Source organism: Bombus impatiens, unplaced genomic scaffold, assembly GCF_000188095.3.
Source record: "Bombus impatiens unplaced genomic scaffold, BIMP_2.2 scf_0930, whole genome shotgun sequence".
In the NCBI taxonomy this organism is placed as follows: domain Eukaryota; kingdom Metazoa; phylum Arthropoda; class Insecta; order Hymenoptera; family Apidae; genus Bombus; species Bombus impatiens.
The window spans coordinates 922,363-936,517 of NT_177349.1; the positions used below are offsets into that span (position 1 = coordinate 922,363).

Sequence of the window (14,155 nt, forward strand, 5' to 3'; positions counted from 1 at the left end):
GCGGCTGCCGCCGCGAGAACGTGTTGGGGTGGTTGCGGCGGAGGCGGTGGATACTGGGGATGTGCAGGTCCCATACTTCCGAGGTGTGGACTGTGATGGAGACCTGGTACACCTCGGGCGCTCCCGTGCGGATCGTACAGCCCTGCGCCACCTCCGCCACCTCCGCCCTCGAGGTAACTCCCGTGCAGCCCGCCGTCGTCATACTGAAACCACCAGAAAGCGAGAAAAAAAAATTAGTACGAATTATCGATCGTATGTATTCGCCTATACACACGTATATATGTGTGAATATCCGTATATGTATATATGTAAACGCGTAACGCAGTGCTCGTAATTAGCGCGAGACCCACACCTTGACTGCCGGCAGATGTTCGAGGCGACCGAAAAAATTACATCGGCCAAACAGTATCGACCAGAAGGAAATTTACCATCGTTCTTAACTCGAGTGAATCGTTTTACGCGTTACGAGGTTAAAACAGGCGACGCTCGGTTTCATTCAGCTCGAAAAAGTTGTTAATCGAACGTAATTACGAGACTAGTTGGTATCACGTGCTCGCGCAGTTTAAAGCAGCCTTCGCACGATGATACATATTGTTCTTATTGACTTCTCTAGTTTTACGAGGTTTCCTGAAACTATATCGGAATTAGATGTCGTTCGTTAGCTAGATATAGCAGTACTTCGATAACTGACCGTTTCTATCCCAATCGATTCTTAGAATTGATTTCGTGCAACGAGACTCGTATATATTTTATTTCCATTTAATAGAAAACAGAGACACAGCGCAATTAACTATTCGTGTCCAATTCAATGAATTTCTGCCGATTGAATTCATGTATCCGAACGTGAACTTCTGTTAGTTAATCATAAATGTACCCAGGCTACGTTATATATTCGCGATCGGTAGATTTTATGTGACGCTATAATATACAAATAGGAAAGAAAGAATAAGCCAAAATTTATTTTTGATAAATATTCCTTATTATCATCCGTTAGATGACTGTGACCACAGATTGGAAAATTATACATTGGAGAATTATATTTCAAGCAAATATGAAACATCAAGCACGCATGGATATTTTAGCGTATCGACTGTATGTGAACGACAAATTCTAAACAATAGAAAGGACCACAATAGAATTTCTATTATATAAACTACTTATTTTGATGATAACTGAAAATAAGTAGAAGTTTACTATACTCGAGATTTTCGTGTCACCTGCGATAACTGACCCGATAAAGTCTCCCCTGATAGTCAATTAAAGATGTACGACATACTCATTCCTCTATCGATGTAAGTAATTTTTACTACCGATACATCGATACCATTACACCCAAACATAATCATCCAACTATCGCAGGATCGATAGAAATCGATGATGGTACTGCAGTACGTATCATCGTGTGCAGATCGCTTAATATACTCATGGACTGTTTCTGTTTCGTCGGAAGCGCGTACGCGAGCTTTGAAATACCACTTCGCGGAAGCGGCTACTCCTCCATTATCAGCCATCATTATTATCCCGCCTTAGCGGTTCGCGATAATCGCGATAAGTTCGCGTAGATTAAGATATCGAGATGAACGTAAGTGAACCTTCTAACGAAAAACGAGCAACATTGTTTGTTAATACGCTTTTAATTAGCAAGGGCACGAATGAACAGCAACAGCGAGGCACCTTTATCTCTGGCTTATCTAAGCAACGCTCGACTTTGATACAGTTTTATGAAACTTACGATTCGACGAGTGTCAGTGACAAATAATTGAAGGATAAAGTCGAATGTCACAGGTTAAGGCGGTCGTAAACTTTAACGAACCGGATCCATCGATTTCGCGCTATTAATGCATTAAATATAGAAGACTCGACCGTCCTTGTTCCGAGTGCCATAGCCATGGAATGCTGGTTGTTCCGCGCAAAAATAGGCGGAATTTATTTCCGCTCTCCGCGAGACAACCGTCGTCAAACGGGGAGGTGTACGCGCAATCGAAAATACACCGGGTTACAGAAATACCGAGGGGGACACTTGGGAATTTATTGCGAAACCTCTTCTGCGTTTCTGTCTGCGTCTTTTTTTACTCTTCTTTTTATTCTCCTTACATCTATCTATTTTATCACCTTTTTTTTTCTTTCTCTTTTAGCTTATCATTGGACTGGACGTAAGTAGAATATACGTAAGTAGAATGAGTAATCAATATTGATGGACCAAGAAGAGAGGTGATAGAGTAGGGGATAGTACAAGATGGCTAGAAAGCGAAAGCAACGCACGATCAAGCAATTCGAGGTGCAAGTGGAATGAGTGGAGCGAACCTTTAGACGATAGCGACGCGCGTGAAATATGAATTTCGTAAGCGTGCGTGGTACGTGGCGTGTGCGGAATCGTTGAAATTTGATCGAGTGGAAGGCGCTTCGCTGGAATCGTATTTTGAGAGGAATTCGCGGAGAAAATTAAGACATGGCGAGATCGGGACGTTAGCATGAATTAAAGATTCCGTTCGCTAAAATAAATTAACGATCAAATAAATCAAAGGGAATTTAGAAACCTGGCCGCTGAAACATAATGGAGCTTCCAGAAGTCGGAGTCGATTACGGGGAAGATCAGCGTTGAACGTTAAACGGAGAATCGTGCGAGGGAATTACTTAACTTGCCAGTAAATGACGTGCTATTCGAGCGCAAAAAATCGAGGAAGTTTCTGAATATCGGCAAACGAGCTTGTGCGAGAAACGAACGTGAAACGGACGAGACAGCGAAACGTCGGCCAGCAAGTTTCCTCGAGTTTGTATCGAAGATATCTCGATCGTGGAACGATCAGGAACAAGGAAGCCAATGATTTTTCTTGACTCGTCGCGGCATGTACCTTGTCACGATATCGCGGAAACGAAAGCAAGGCGATTATTATTGCTAATTACGTGGCTCGACCGTCAAGTTTGAGAGCTGGTAATTTCGCGACGGAAAGAAAAACGACGAAATAAAGGAAGAAAGGAAAGAAGAAGAAGATGGAAAAGAAGAAAGAAGGAAGGTTAAAGAGAAAATGAAAGAGGGGATGAACGACGGTTGTTCTTCGGCTATCGTGATTTCGAAAGGAATATGGTTTACACGGTATATCGCGAATCTTTGATCGCAAGCGTTAGCAAAAATGACATGGAAACGTTGAAAAAGTTCTATTTCGTGCGCTTTCAATTTAACTAGTACTATCGATCGAATGTGTTACAGACCGGAGTACAAAATATTTCGTGCAGGACGGAACGAGCCATCTGATTTCACCGCATTATCGTAAAAACAACGCCAGTCGTCCGGTTTGCGATCGAGTGGAGCAAACTCGAAACGATATTTCCTTAGTTCCTTGACCGTTTCCTTAAGTGCATTTTTGATATAAGAGAAACAGAGTGATACGTATAATATATTTTGATATTTCCATTCGTAAGAAGAATTCCTACGCATACTACGTCATAGATGCATGATTTATCCATCTTCGAAGTTGGATTTTTTAATCGAAGTTAAAGATATGCATAATTACTACGTCGTTGATCGTAAAATGTTACGAGGACTCTGTTAGCAGCACCAAGAATCCCGTTTCATAAAAGAAACTACATAAAATATGAGGAAAACGAATCTGAATCGATCTATACGTAGCTTTCCATTCTCGCCGAAATTCATGAAACACGGCAAGCTGCAAAGGAAAATGAATTCGATCGTCAGAAAAGGATAAAGAAAAAACGACTAACGTCTAATAATTCAGCATGGAGAGCAAAGCTATGAAGATATCACTAGTCGATCGTATAGAATATCTTAAACGGGAGAGAGAGCAACGGAGGACGCGGTAACTTCAAGCCTTGATCGCAATGGAGCAATACCGGGTTCTACGATTTTATTTCCTACGAAGAACTTGAAAGATAGCACAACTTTTTAGCTAAATTACCCGCTGTTATGATCAACGCTTGTTCCTTTATTTTTTCGTAATAAAATTGAAACGATAATTTCTTGGTTGGCGATTGTTAGCGTGAAAGAAAAAAACGCTGCGAGTCGATTCGCGACTCGAGATGCAGAAGTTTATCTGGCGTTAACGTAGAAATGTTTTCACGCGGTAATTCCGCCGATGTAAAACGACGCTGAATGCCTGGAGGCGAATTATTTGGCATGAATTTCCACGGTGCGCAGCTGCAGCCGCGATGAAATATTCATAACGCGATTGAAGAGCTTACTTTTCTGAGCCGCGCTCGATTCGACAAATGCGCATAGCGGGAAATTTTAACGATACTCGATAAGAGAGGTAGAAAAATAAGAAAATAAGACGAGTTATTGCAAATGGGTAAAGGCTGCCCGATGCTCGTTATTAGTGCACTACGTTTGCGTTGCGACAGCGTTGATTGAGGATAGGCATTTGCATATTTCTTTGTTTCCCGGATCAAAACGTCTTTCGAGGGTGACGTAATTTTCTTAGTACATAGATGACTATCGCGTACCTATACTAAACGGTAGAATCTCTATAAACACGTGTTATAGTAAGTAGATATTACTAAAATATCTAAAAATATGATCGAAGAAATACATCAAATCATCATTAGTTCTTGATAGACAGAAGAACACTGGGAACGCAAAACAGCGTACACTAACATATCATACGCATTACATATTAGGAAACTCGATGAAACATTTAGAAGCATGAAGAGATTCTCGAATATGTTAGATTCCCGAGAAATTCTAAAAAATAAGAATCCTTGGATCGGAAACGTAGAGACGATTTCATCGCAAGAATCTATCAAAATAATATCACGTACACCAATGAATAACGTTAATATAGCTTACGTGTCGTTAGAAATTCGACAAAGATAACAAAACGCAAAAATTTTCTCCTTTGTAGGTACTTGAAATTCCTAAGAAATTCGGAAGAAACGATCGCTCTTACATGCAAGAATCATCAGACAGGATTTCACCGTTGGAATTTAGGAAGAAAACGTCGTGTACACCTAAAAACATCATACACCGCTATATCGTACGTGTAATGTTATTAAATTTGGTCGAAATTTATAAATACGAGAAACCGACAAATATTGACATGTAAGAAAATAGATGATACGTTAGAAAGTAGATACTGAAATACATTTGTTTATTTTATAGAATGGGAGCAGATACATAAGCGGATACATAAGGAATTGCGAAAATCGACTGGTTTCGACTCGCAAACACATCGAGTATGGAATTCACATTAGAATGGTCGATACGAGGCATACGGAACCGATCGATCGGATCGACCGGTTCGAGGATTCACCGTGGTCCGAGAAACGTGGCTCATTTGCAAGCGGATAGGTCAAGGCGAGTGTGCTTAAACGCCACGGTATAAATCACCGGGGACGAAGTAAGGGGGCGAGCAGGGGCACGACGCGGAAGACGCGTGTGCACCCTCTCTTTCACGATCAATACGGTGAACGCGCGCGCGCGGCTGCTCGCGATTATAGACACGACCGGAAATATAAATCGACGAAAATCCATCGGGAATGGCGGATCACCCAGCCAGAGGACCCAGAAAATTAGCCGGTGATCGACGAGCAGCCGCCGGCGAATTTTTCGAACCGACGAGGTAAACACCAATAACCCGATCGCGGTCCTTCTCCCCCCTCTTACTTCCCTCGCCCTTCTCTCTGTATGGTTTCATACCCTTCACGTCGAAATCAATTTCAAAATGGTATAAACGCGCCGGCAAGAAACATCGAAGCCATTCCCATTTGGCTATTAATCTCGTATGGCCGTGAAAAAAATTTTCATCGCCAGTAAGCGGAGGGATTTTGAGAACTCTGGATAATAACGTAACGCTCCAAGCTTTTTTCAGTGTACTCGCTGTTAAGTTCATTCAATTATTTAAATATTTCTGTTCACGCAAATGTTATGTTTTCGAGTTTGTGTGCGATAAAAAGGCTTAATAATAAGAAGAAACAATAATTTGTTTAAATGAACAGTACGTGGAAATAAACTTTGAACTTAAAATTTTAATGGCGGATAAAAAGTGTATTTTTAGTTACGTTAGAAATGAGGATGTATTCGTAGAAGAAAGTTACTGTTCCCATAAATACGTTTTCGTATAAATAGTGAATTAGAGTATTATACACACTGTTACGATATCAATAATCATTATCAGTAACCATTATGTATGCGCTATGAAATTGTTGATAATATGAAAATGCAAGAAAGAAAAGTTTGTCCGACTGAAAATGTTTGCACGTTGCTGAAGTTTAGTCAGAATTGAAAAAAGATAAAAACGGGTTCCGTTGGACGGAAATATTTCGAAAGGTGGTCGTATGGTGTGCTGGTGTCCTATATTAACGTGCAGGCTACCCTGCGGGTCGTCGACATGACATGAGCTTACAGGCTTAGTTGCAATGCTTGTATAAACTTCTGGCCGACGCTAATGCGATGAAACGTAATGTAAAATAGATATTCGAACGCCTCGGAGAAGTGGCTGTAGTTCGCGACGATGATGGCGCGTTGGATTAATCGAATCATGGCCGATGAGTGAGGTTTTCCAACACTTTTACTTCCACCAATCCAGTTTAAATTTCATTCGTCTTCTAATCGCACGAAGAAATATAAAAAAAATCCACGCGACAGAAAGAAACGAAATAAAAACAACCACTAAACGTACGATTTTCAAAACTCTTGATAGTTAAATCTAATACTTTCACGCACAACAGGATTATCCTAAGAAATCTTAAAAATCGAGAGGTTTGCAAGTTGCGGATATTCGCGACGTAGCCTAACTTTGCAACGCGTGGCGAAACGACAGATTTCAGAGCGCGATCGTTCGGGCAATTTGCTCAAATCGATAGCGGCTCGGGCCACGTTCCACAAGTAAATCGATTATTAATCGCGCCACGCTCTCGGAGAAATTTATACGGGGCCAGAAACCAGTTGTGAATAGAGCCTAAAGGACGCGGTTATCGAGTACGTTTGGCTCGCAGAAACATGGCTGAGATTCCAGGACGGAGAAAGAAGTCGTGAGGAGAGGAGGGAGGCGAGGAGAAAGAAAGAGAGAGAAAGGGCCCGGCGACTGTTCGTTACTTTCTGATTGATGTCGACATTTGGAAAACATTGCGACGTACAAGCACGCATCGGGACAACGCCATGTGCCTCGCCTATCTTAAGGGCGCATCGTGCATCGTCCGCTTTATCGCGCGCTCTTTTTCGACGAGCTCGTCGATTTTAGCCCTCGAATCGCTCCAAGATTCGGCGATACCACCACTACGACCCTGCTGGACGAAACTGGGCTTAGATTAAAACGTCTTACGAAGATGCTCGAAATAATTGGAAGCGCGAAAGAGTGCGGTGAATTGGAAATCGATCAATCGAGCTTTTTGTCTTTGTCATAGAGACGACTATCGCAAGACATTGGTTTTTTTCTCTGCGGAATACGTACAGATACGTTCTTCAGAATTGAATAATTATATGTGAAAAAGTGTAGGATGCGCTTTCTCCGACGATACCGTTTAGACAATTAAGCAAAATATCTAAATTTTTATATTGCGTATTTCATGGCAATAAAGACTGGCCTAAATATTCTATAAATTATGAACGCTTCCAATTTCAAGAATACCGTCTGTAATGAAAAGATTGCAGAATAAAAGTGGAGCAATTTCGTCTCGCTTTGAGATAGCAATGAAGCATGTCTATCTCGCAACGAAGATTGTGGCATAATGAAAAAAAAATGGCTGATTACTCGAAAGTAATCAGTACCTACGATTAAGAAATTTTGACATATATCAGTACAGAACTGAAATTGAGAATGAAGCAAGAACTGGATTAGAATTACAAGTACGTACAGGTACAATTCCAAGGAAGGGGCATTATTCAAGCTGACGCCCGTTGATGTTTAGAACCGAACATGCTACAGAACGCAATATTCTTAATTTTCCCGCGACCTGAATATTTTTTCGACGGTGAAAACAAACGACAGGACGGTGTATACATCTGCTGGAATATTTTCTGGCATCCAAGCAAGACACATGGAAGCAGACGATATTTAGAGACCCCCACTAAATTTCACTCCGAAATAACCAGTCAGGCGACAGAAATCCCTCGATAACTTTCTTTTTCAACAGCCGAACGTTTTCCTCCGACCCGTATACCGTTACCAGAAGGGGGTCCGTCGAAAAACCTACAGAAACCTGGCGAAAAAAGAAAAAAGGAGGACAAAAAAATATCGCCTGGTCGAGGGCAGCGAATGGAACGCGCGAGAAATCGATACGACTTTAATCCACAGGCTAAAGGCCGATATCCGCGGCGATCGGGAGAGCGAAAGTGATTGATGGATACCCATAAATACATAATCACGGTTCGTTCGCCACCGCGTGGACAAAAATCCGCGCTCGTCGCAGCTATTCACCGAACCTTGGAATTTTTAATCCCGAAAACGCTCGGCACACCGGCGCGCACCGATTCGCCAAAACACGAAATTCACGAACATATTGACGAAACACTTTCGAAATTCCCCTCTGGCTGGCGATTTTTTCCAGAAACAACCAAAAGGGGAAAGAGAAAGAAAGGAAAAAAAAAAAAGAGAATTCATTTCGTCGGAACGTTGTAAGTCTCGTGCGCATTAATCACGGCAACAGCGTCGCTGCCACGACTCGAGGAAGCATACGCAATAAAATTACCGACGAACTGGTTTAATATGATAGGATAAGCTCGATAGACCCGGATGCAACGCACGAATTGCGTTTACGCGGTATTCGGAGCTCGGCGATGGAACGAAAAGAGCGATTCGCACGCGAAACCTGTGCATGCACGCATCTTGGTATCTTGACAATTTCGAGCAAGGAGCAGTGAAGGAAAATTGAGCGGTAAAACGCGCACAGCCATAAGATAAGCGATTGAGACGCCACGTCGATGCACCGTGTTATTTCGTACAACCAGCCAATCCGCGGCTCTCATTATTTCCACGCTCGCCCGACTCGCAATTAAACGCACAGAAGCCTCCCCTTCTGCTTCCGTCCTCCGTGTCGACATCACCATCGCGATTTTTATCGTTTCTTGCGTTCTTCTCGATGGCAAAGTTAGTTTAACCGTTACAATCGTACTTTAACAATACGTAAAACATCTGATTAGACATTCGGATACCGTGAATTCGATGCATCTTTTAGCATTTTTTGTCGACATTTCTTTGAATTTCAAAGATATTTGGGTCGTCGGTTGTGTAGCAAAAGTCGATGGCTGATGGAAGAAGAGATTTCATCGAATGTTTCGATCGCTAGTTCGAAGTGGATCATTTTTCGCGATTCGAAAGACAAACAGATTGCGTAACAGAGTTGCAATGATGTTTGAGCTAGAGTGTACTCTCTCGTGTACACTCGATGCTAGGGTAGTTTTTTTCTGGTATCGATCAGGGTCGCGGTTTGACGGATATAAGTGGCAACGTGGTGTGTACGGCTTAATTAAAGTTAGTGGAGGCGGTCAGTGATGACCAAGATGGCGGCGGACAAGTCGAAAATATATATTTCCTTTTAACAGTGTTTGAAACGAAAGACGAATACAGTAATACAAATGTCGAATTGAATTTTGACTCGAATCGACTTGAATTTTTACTAAATGTTTCAGGCTATGATCATATTACGGGTTATGAAAGGTTTATGAAGCACGAATGCGTCAGAGAGATTAATAAAGAACGTTCCTTCTACTCGTACTTGGAATATCGGTGCGCCTTCTAGGTGAAGTTTTCTATCGAATTAATATATTAGAATGCTGGATACATAATTCAGACCGGAACACATCAAACATACTTTTGCTCAAATAATATTTCTGAATAATGTACGACTAATCGAAACGCCTCAAGGTAACATTTGCAATATTAACAAATCGTTCGCTCGTACTTTACGGAAACTAACCTCACCTTGCTCGCGTATACATGAGAATTCATTCGTCTCCTCGTCCACGAAATTGCTCAGACACAACCGGCTGTGTCCGATGTCGAATTTCGAATTATGCATTCGAGACGACTCACTGCCGCTTTTTCCAAACGCCACTGTTCAAACTATGATCTATTATCGAAACGTGGCACAAATTTTTGATTAATATTCACTTTTCGAAGAACCCTGGCATTTACAAAGCGAGCCACACAAATATTACACAATAAATATCGATCGCCGTTTCAAATATTCGAAACGTGTCGAATTTCTCGAAGACGTCCGATTTCTGAACCATTTTTACGTAAGACGATATTTCGTACAAAGCAATTTTGCGCAAAAACGCTGGATAAAAGGGGGAAATTATGGAGCGATAGCGTTAAAAAGGAAATATTTAGCTCGATAAGCAACGTCTACTGATTGGACACATGGAAAATCGACAGAAGCACTTTGTCGAGATACGATACTGACAGGGAAGAGGAGACCGACGGTAGAATCTGAACGAGAGGTAAGTTCCGTCACTTGAAAATCGACCGGCACGCGAGCAATCGTCGCTTATCGACGATCTCGTAAAGCTCTTTATCGACACCGATACCGTTTTCACTTGGCCGTGTCCGATAAAACCGTAATCGTCGCTGGAATTTGAGAAACGTCAGAGAAAATCTGACCGATTAACCCTTTACAAGAGTAGTAACATTATGCTAGACGAAATCATGACACGATGATCGACTAGACGTACCCGCTGATAAATTTTATCTCGACATCTGGCGCTATCGTTCTAAGGGAAACCTTTTCTTTCTTAACGATAGCCATTTTCGTGCGTTAAACGCTGCATGAATGGAACGTTAATGAAATACTCGCAGACGAACTTGGATGTCTTTCTTCCAAAGAGTTCTTCAAATTGTACTATTATCTCGGAATATTCATCTCAACAAATGGGAATTTATGGAATAGATTAAACCACGGTTCAGATTTTGCTCCAGGTATCCTACTGGTTATTTTCCGGTATTCTCACTAAAAATAATATTTCATGATGAAAGAAATTTCTACCAATTATAGGCCACGGAACGATACTTTAAACTTTAGTTCAAAAATTCTCCACGTTATTTTCTCTAATTTTCACTCAAAACAAAATTTCGCTATGAAACAAAGTTCTATCATATAGCTTTAAACCTCGCAGGAAAAATTCTACCGATTATCTCCATTAATTTTCCTTGAAAATAAAATGTCACAACGATGGAAGGTTCTATCAGATTGGTTAAAACTTTGTCGCGAAAATTCCACTAATTATTTCCACTAATTTTCACTAAAAATAAGATCTCACGATAGAAGAAACTTCTCGTAAATCACGGTGGAAATTTTACTCCAAAAATCCTATGGTTTTCACTGATTTTCCCTAAAAATACGGTTCTATAGCAAAGGAAATTCCTACGTTCGTTGAAAAGGTTCGAGAGGTTTCCCATAGGGAGACATAAAAGTCGAGGTATAAAAGGAGAGGACATCTGGCAGAGTGGACGCAGTTTCACGTCCGACGGACAGTGAAGACCAGCGCCAGCCAGAGTTTCGAGACTGCCGCCAAGTGAAAATCAAGGGGAATACTATCCACAGCGAGCAATGGGTCGGAATGATCGTCGCGTGAACAAAATTCCAGTCGACGACAAGAATCGTAATCAATTCCTCGAACGGCGGCTATCCGCGGGCGTCCAACAGACGCTCTCACATATCGATTCGTGCATCTCGATGGCATGTCAATCCAGCCGTGCACGATATTCACGTAAAATGATAATTTCGGGTTGTCTACCTCGAGAGAGTTTCTCTGGAACGGACCACTTGAACAGGGATTCCGGATCGACGACACTACACTTGCACGCGACCCGTTTTGCTCGACAAACGACAGATTTTCCTAGTTTCTCCTAAATATACTGTTTGTCTCACGAGTATTACCAATTTCTAAGCAATTACGATTTTCTACTCCGTCAGCGATATTCAAGAAATTTTGTCGATTTCACTGCTACAACGGAGATATACGTCGAAAGAGTCGGCAATAAAATTACACGCTTATGAATCGATCCCTCGAGACGCCCTTCGAGTCCTGCTACCTACCACGATTTTGCCTACGTGAACCTACTGAGCCTCGAGCTTCGAAGTTGCTCGATTACACCGAAGCCCCAGTTAAACAACAAAGTCCTATCGAGACCAGTTCGAGTAGCGTACGATACGACGCGTACGATACGACGCGTCCAAAACAGCAAGCGTCCTGTTGCCTGTTACGAACTCGTTTTAACCCGATCTATGGACCACTTTCGCGGGATTCTGCGAGTGCACCTCGAAACCTACACTGTCACGTCTCTTACAAACGAATATCCTATGCCCAAACGGTTACGTCACAAGGTAAATCTATCTGGACGCTACGCTATACGAAAGATTTATAGTCCCTTGAGCGTCGAAATCTCCGGTCGATCGCTAGGGTAAGGTCGTAGCCGCGCACCTATTGGCGGCCAACGATTTTCAAGTTCATGCGTATTGCGGCTATTATTTAGATACCTACATAGCGAACACCTAGAATCGTACGGTACTATAAATCACATTACGCAAGGCAACAATTATCCACGAATCGCGTACCGCGGTTCACTCGCGAGCTCTTTTTATTTCTAATCACGCACCTAAGTTTTTCATCGAGTTCTGATCGAGTAGGTAAATACGCGTGATCTGAACATAGTAAAATCATCTATAAATCGACGTACCCTTGGCTGCGCCATGAACGCCCTGGCCGCGCCGGGGAACTCTGCGTGCTGAGCCACCGTAGCGGCTGTATTTTCCCACAGTATAAGCAAGTAACCTCGAACACTTCACACACACTGGTTTCCCCACTTTTCGATTCGCCTTATCGGGGCGATCGGTTTGCCCGTTTCCCGTTCGTCACACTCAGAGGACTCGCGGATTATTGCCTTCGTCGAATGCACAGAACGACCAAGAGAGAACGACGCTAGACCGTCGCCAGCAAACGTCCGTTCTCGAGTAATTCGCTATCGTCTTCCAAATTTCTGTTTCTTAGCTTCGTCACGTCACGATAATGGATCGCAGTATTGTCCAACGATGAAACGCGGCCGACGGTTTGCAATAAAACGGGCCCACAGCACTTGGCGATTGTTCTACTGCACTTTAACCACTATTAACGCGTGCTGTTGGCTCCGTCGGTCCTCGACGATCCCCGGATCCGAGTCGACCGGCGACACGAGAAACTGTATGATGGTGAGAAATCGGGGCGAGCGTCAGCAGAGCTCAGCACGCGCGATTGAACGCTGCAGCAGGACTACGGCTACGGCCGGACACACGTGCTTCCTCATCGTCGCGGTCACAACGCCGGATGTTCCGTTGATACTCACAAACCAAAACAAGCACCCACGGAGCGTGTCTCTTCGTAGCGTCAGTTTCGCCACATTATACGCTCGAGTTAGTCCGCTTTTTCCAACACGTGGTCTTTCATAGATTCTCTGTTCGACACTATTATTTATGTTAAGTTTGCGGATATTCGACGATAGTGTGGAATAAGTTTCTCTTGGTCGACGATATCAAAGACGGATAAATGAAACTTCACCGATATACGACACGAAACAACAGATTATTTCTGTTTCCCGACGGACAAGATTCACGATCACGTTTCTACTGAAAACTGATTTGTATCACCACGACGTATCACTTGATCTCTGGTTGTCACGGATATTATCGCTGTTGCTGCTGCGTCGCTGCTGTCTGCTCAGAATCGACACACGGTTTATCACGTCGGCCGTCGGAGAGCAATTCTCGGCTGCACTGATTATTATTGTTTTCACAGATAAAACGACACGGGTAAACACCGGAAAGATTTGCATACGTCACTGCCGGAACACGTTTACATCCTTCGTTACGATGTAGTCGTTGGAGTATTGGCGCGAAATCAAGGCTGTCGTTGGAGTCTCATTCCAACGAAAGGAGATAGGGAAATCGAGCGGAGCACACGGGCGGACGGCTTAACTCGCGTGGCCGTTGATCGCGCGCGCGTCACACTGTTGCTTCAAAACTTGTGCACGAAACAAAGAAATCAAGATATCTGCCCGATATGCGGATAATATTACTTTCGCGATAATTCTGTCGGACGATGACGACGGGCTGTCGTTGAATTGGTCAAGCAGAAAGGTTCCCGTGCATAGATCGCACAAGCGCGACAAACAACAGTCCACTGTGGTTAAATCGGATGATTCGTGGTAGCCGAGTTCGTTCGTCGTCGCGT

At 42.9% G+C, this 14,155-nt stretch overlaps 1 protein-coding gene across 1 annotated transcript in view; it reads right to left on the reverse strand.

The window, feature by feature from the left end:
* Positions 1-14,149, reverse strand: part of LOC100741037 (homeobox protein homothorax) — a 523,620-nt gene extending 509,471 nt beyond the window's left edge. Inside the window, exons 1-2 of the mRNA XM_024370767.2 lie at positions 12,630-14,149; positions 1-203 (exon numbers count right to left, since the gene is read on the reverse strand). Of these exons, the coding sequence (XP_024226535.1) occupies positions 1-203; positions 12,630-12,644 (218 nt within the window). The 5' untranslated portion in view covers positions 12,645-14,149. The remainder of the gene's footprint in view (positions 204-12,629) is intronic.
* Between the last annotated feature and the right edge of the window lie 6 nt (positions 14,150-14,155).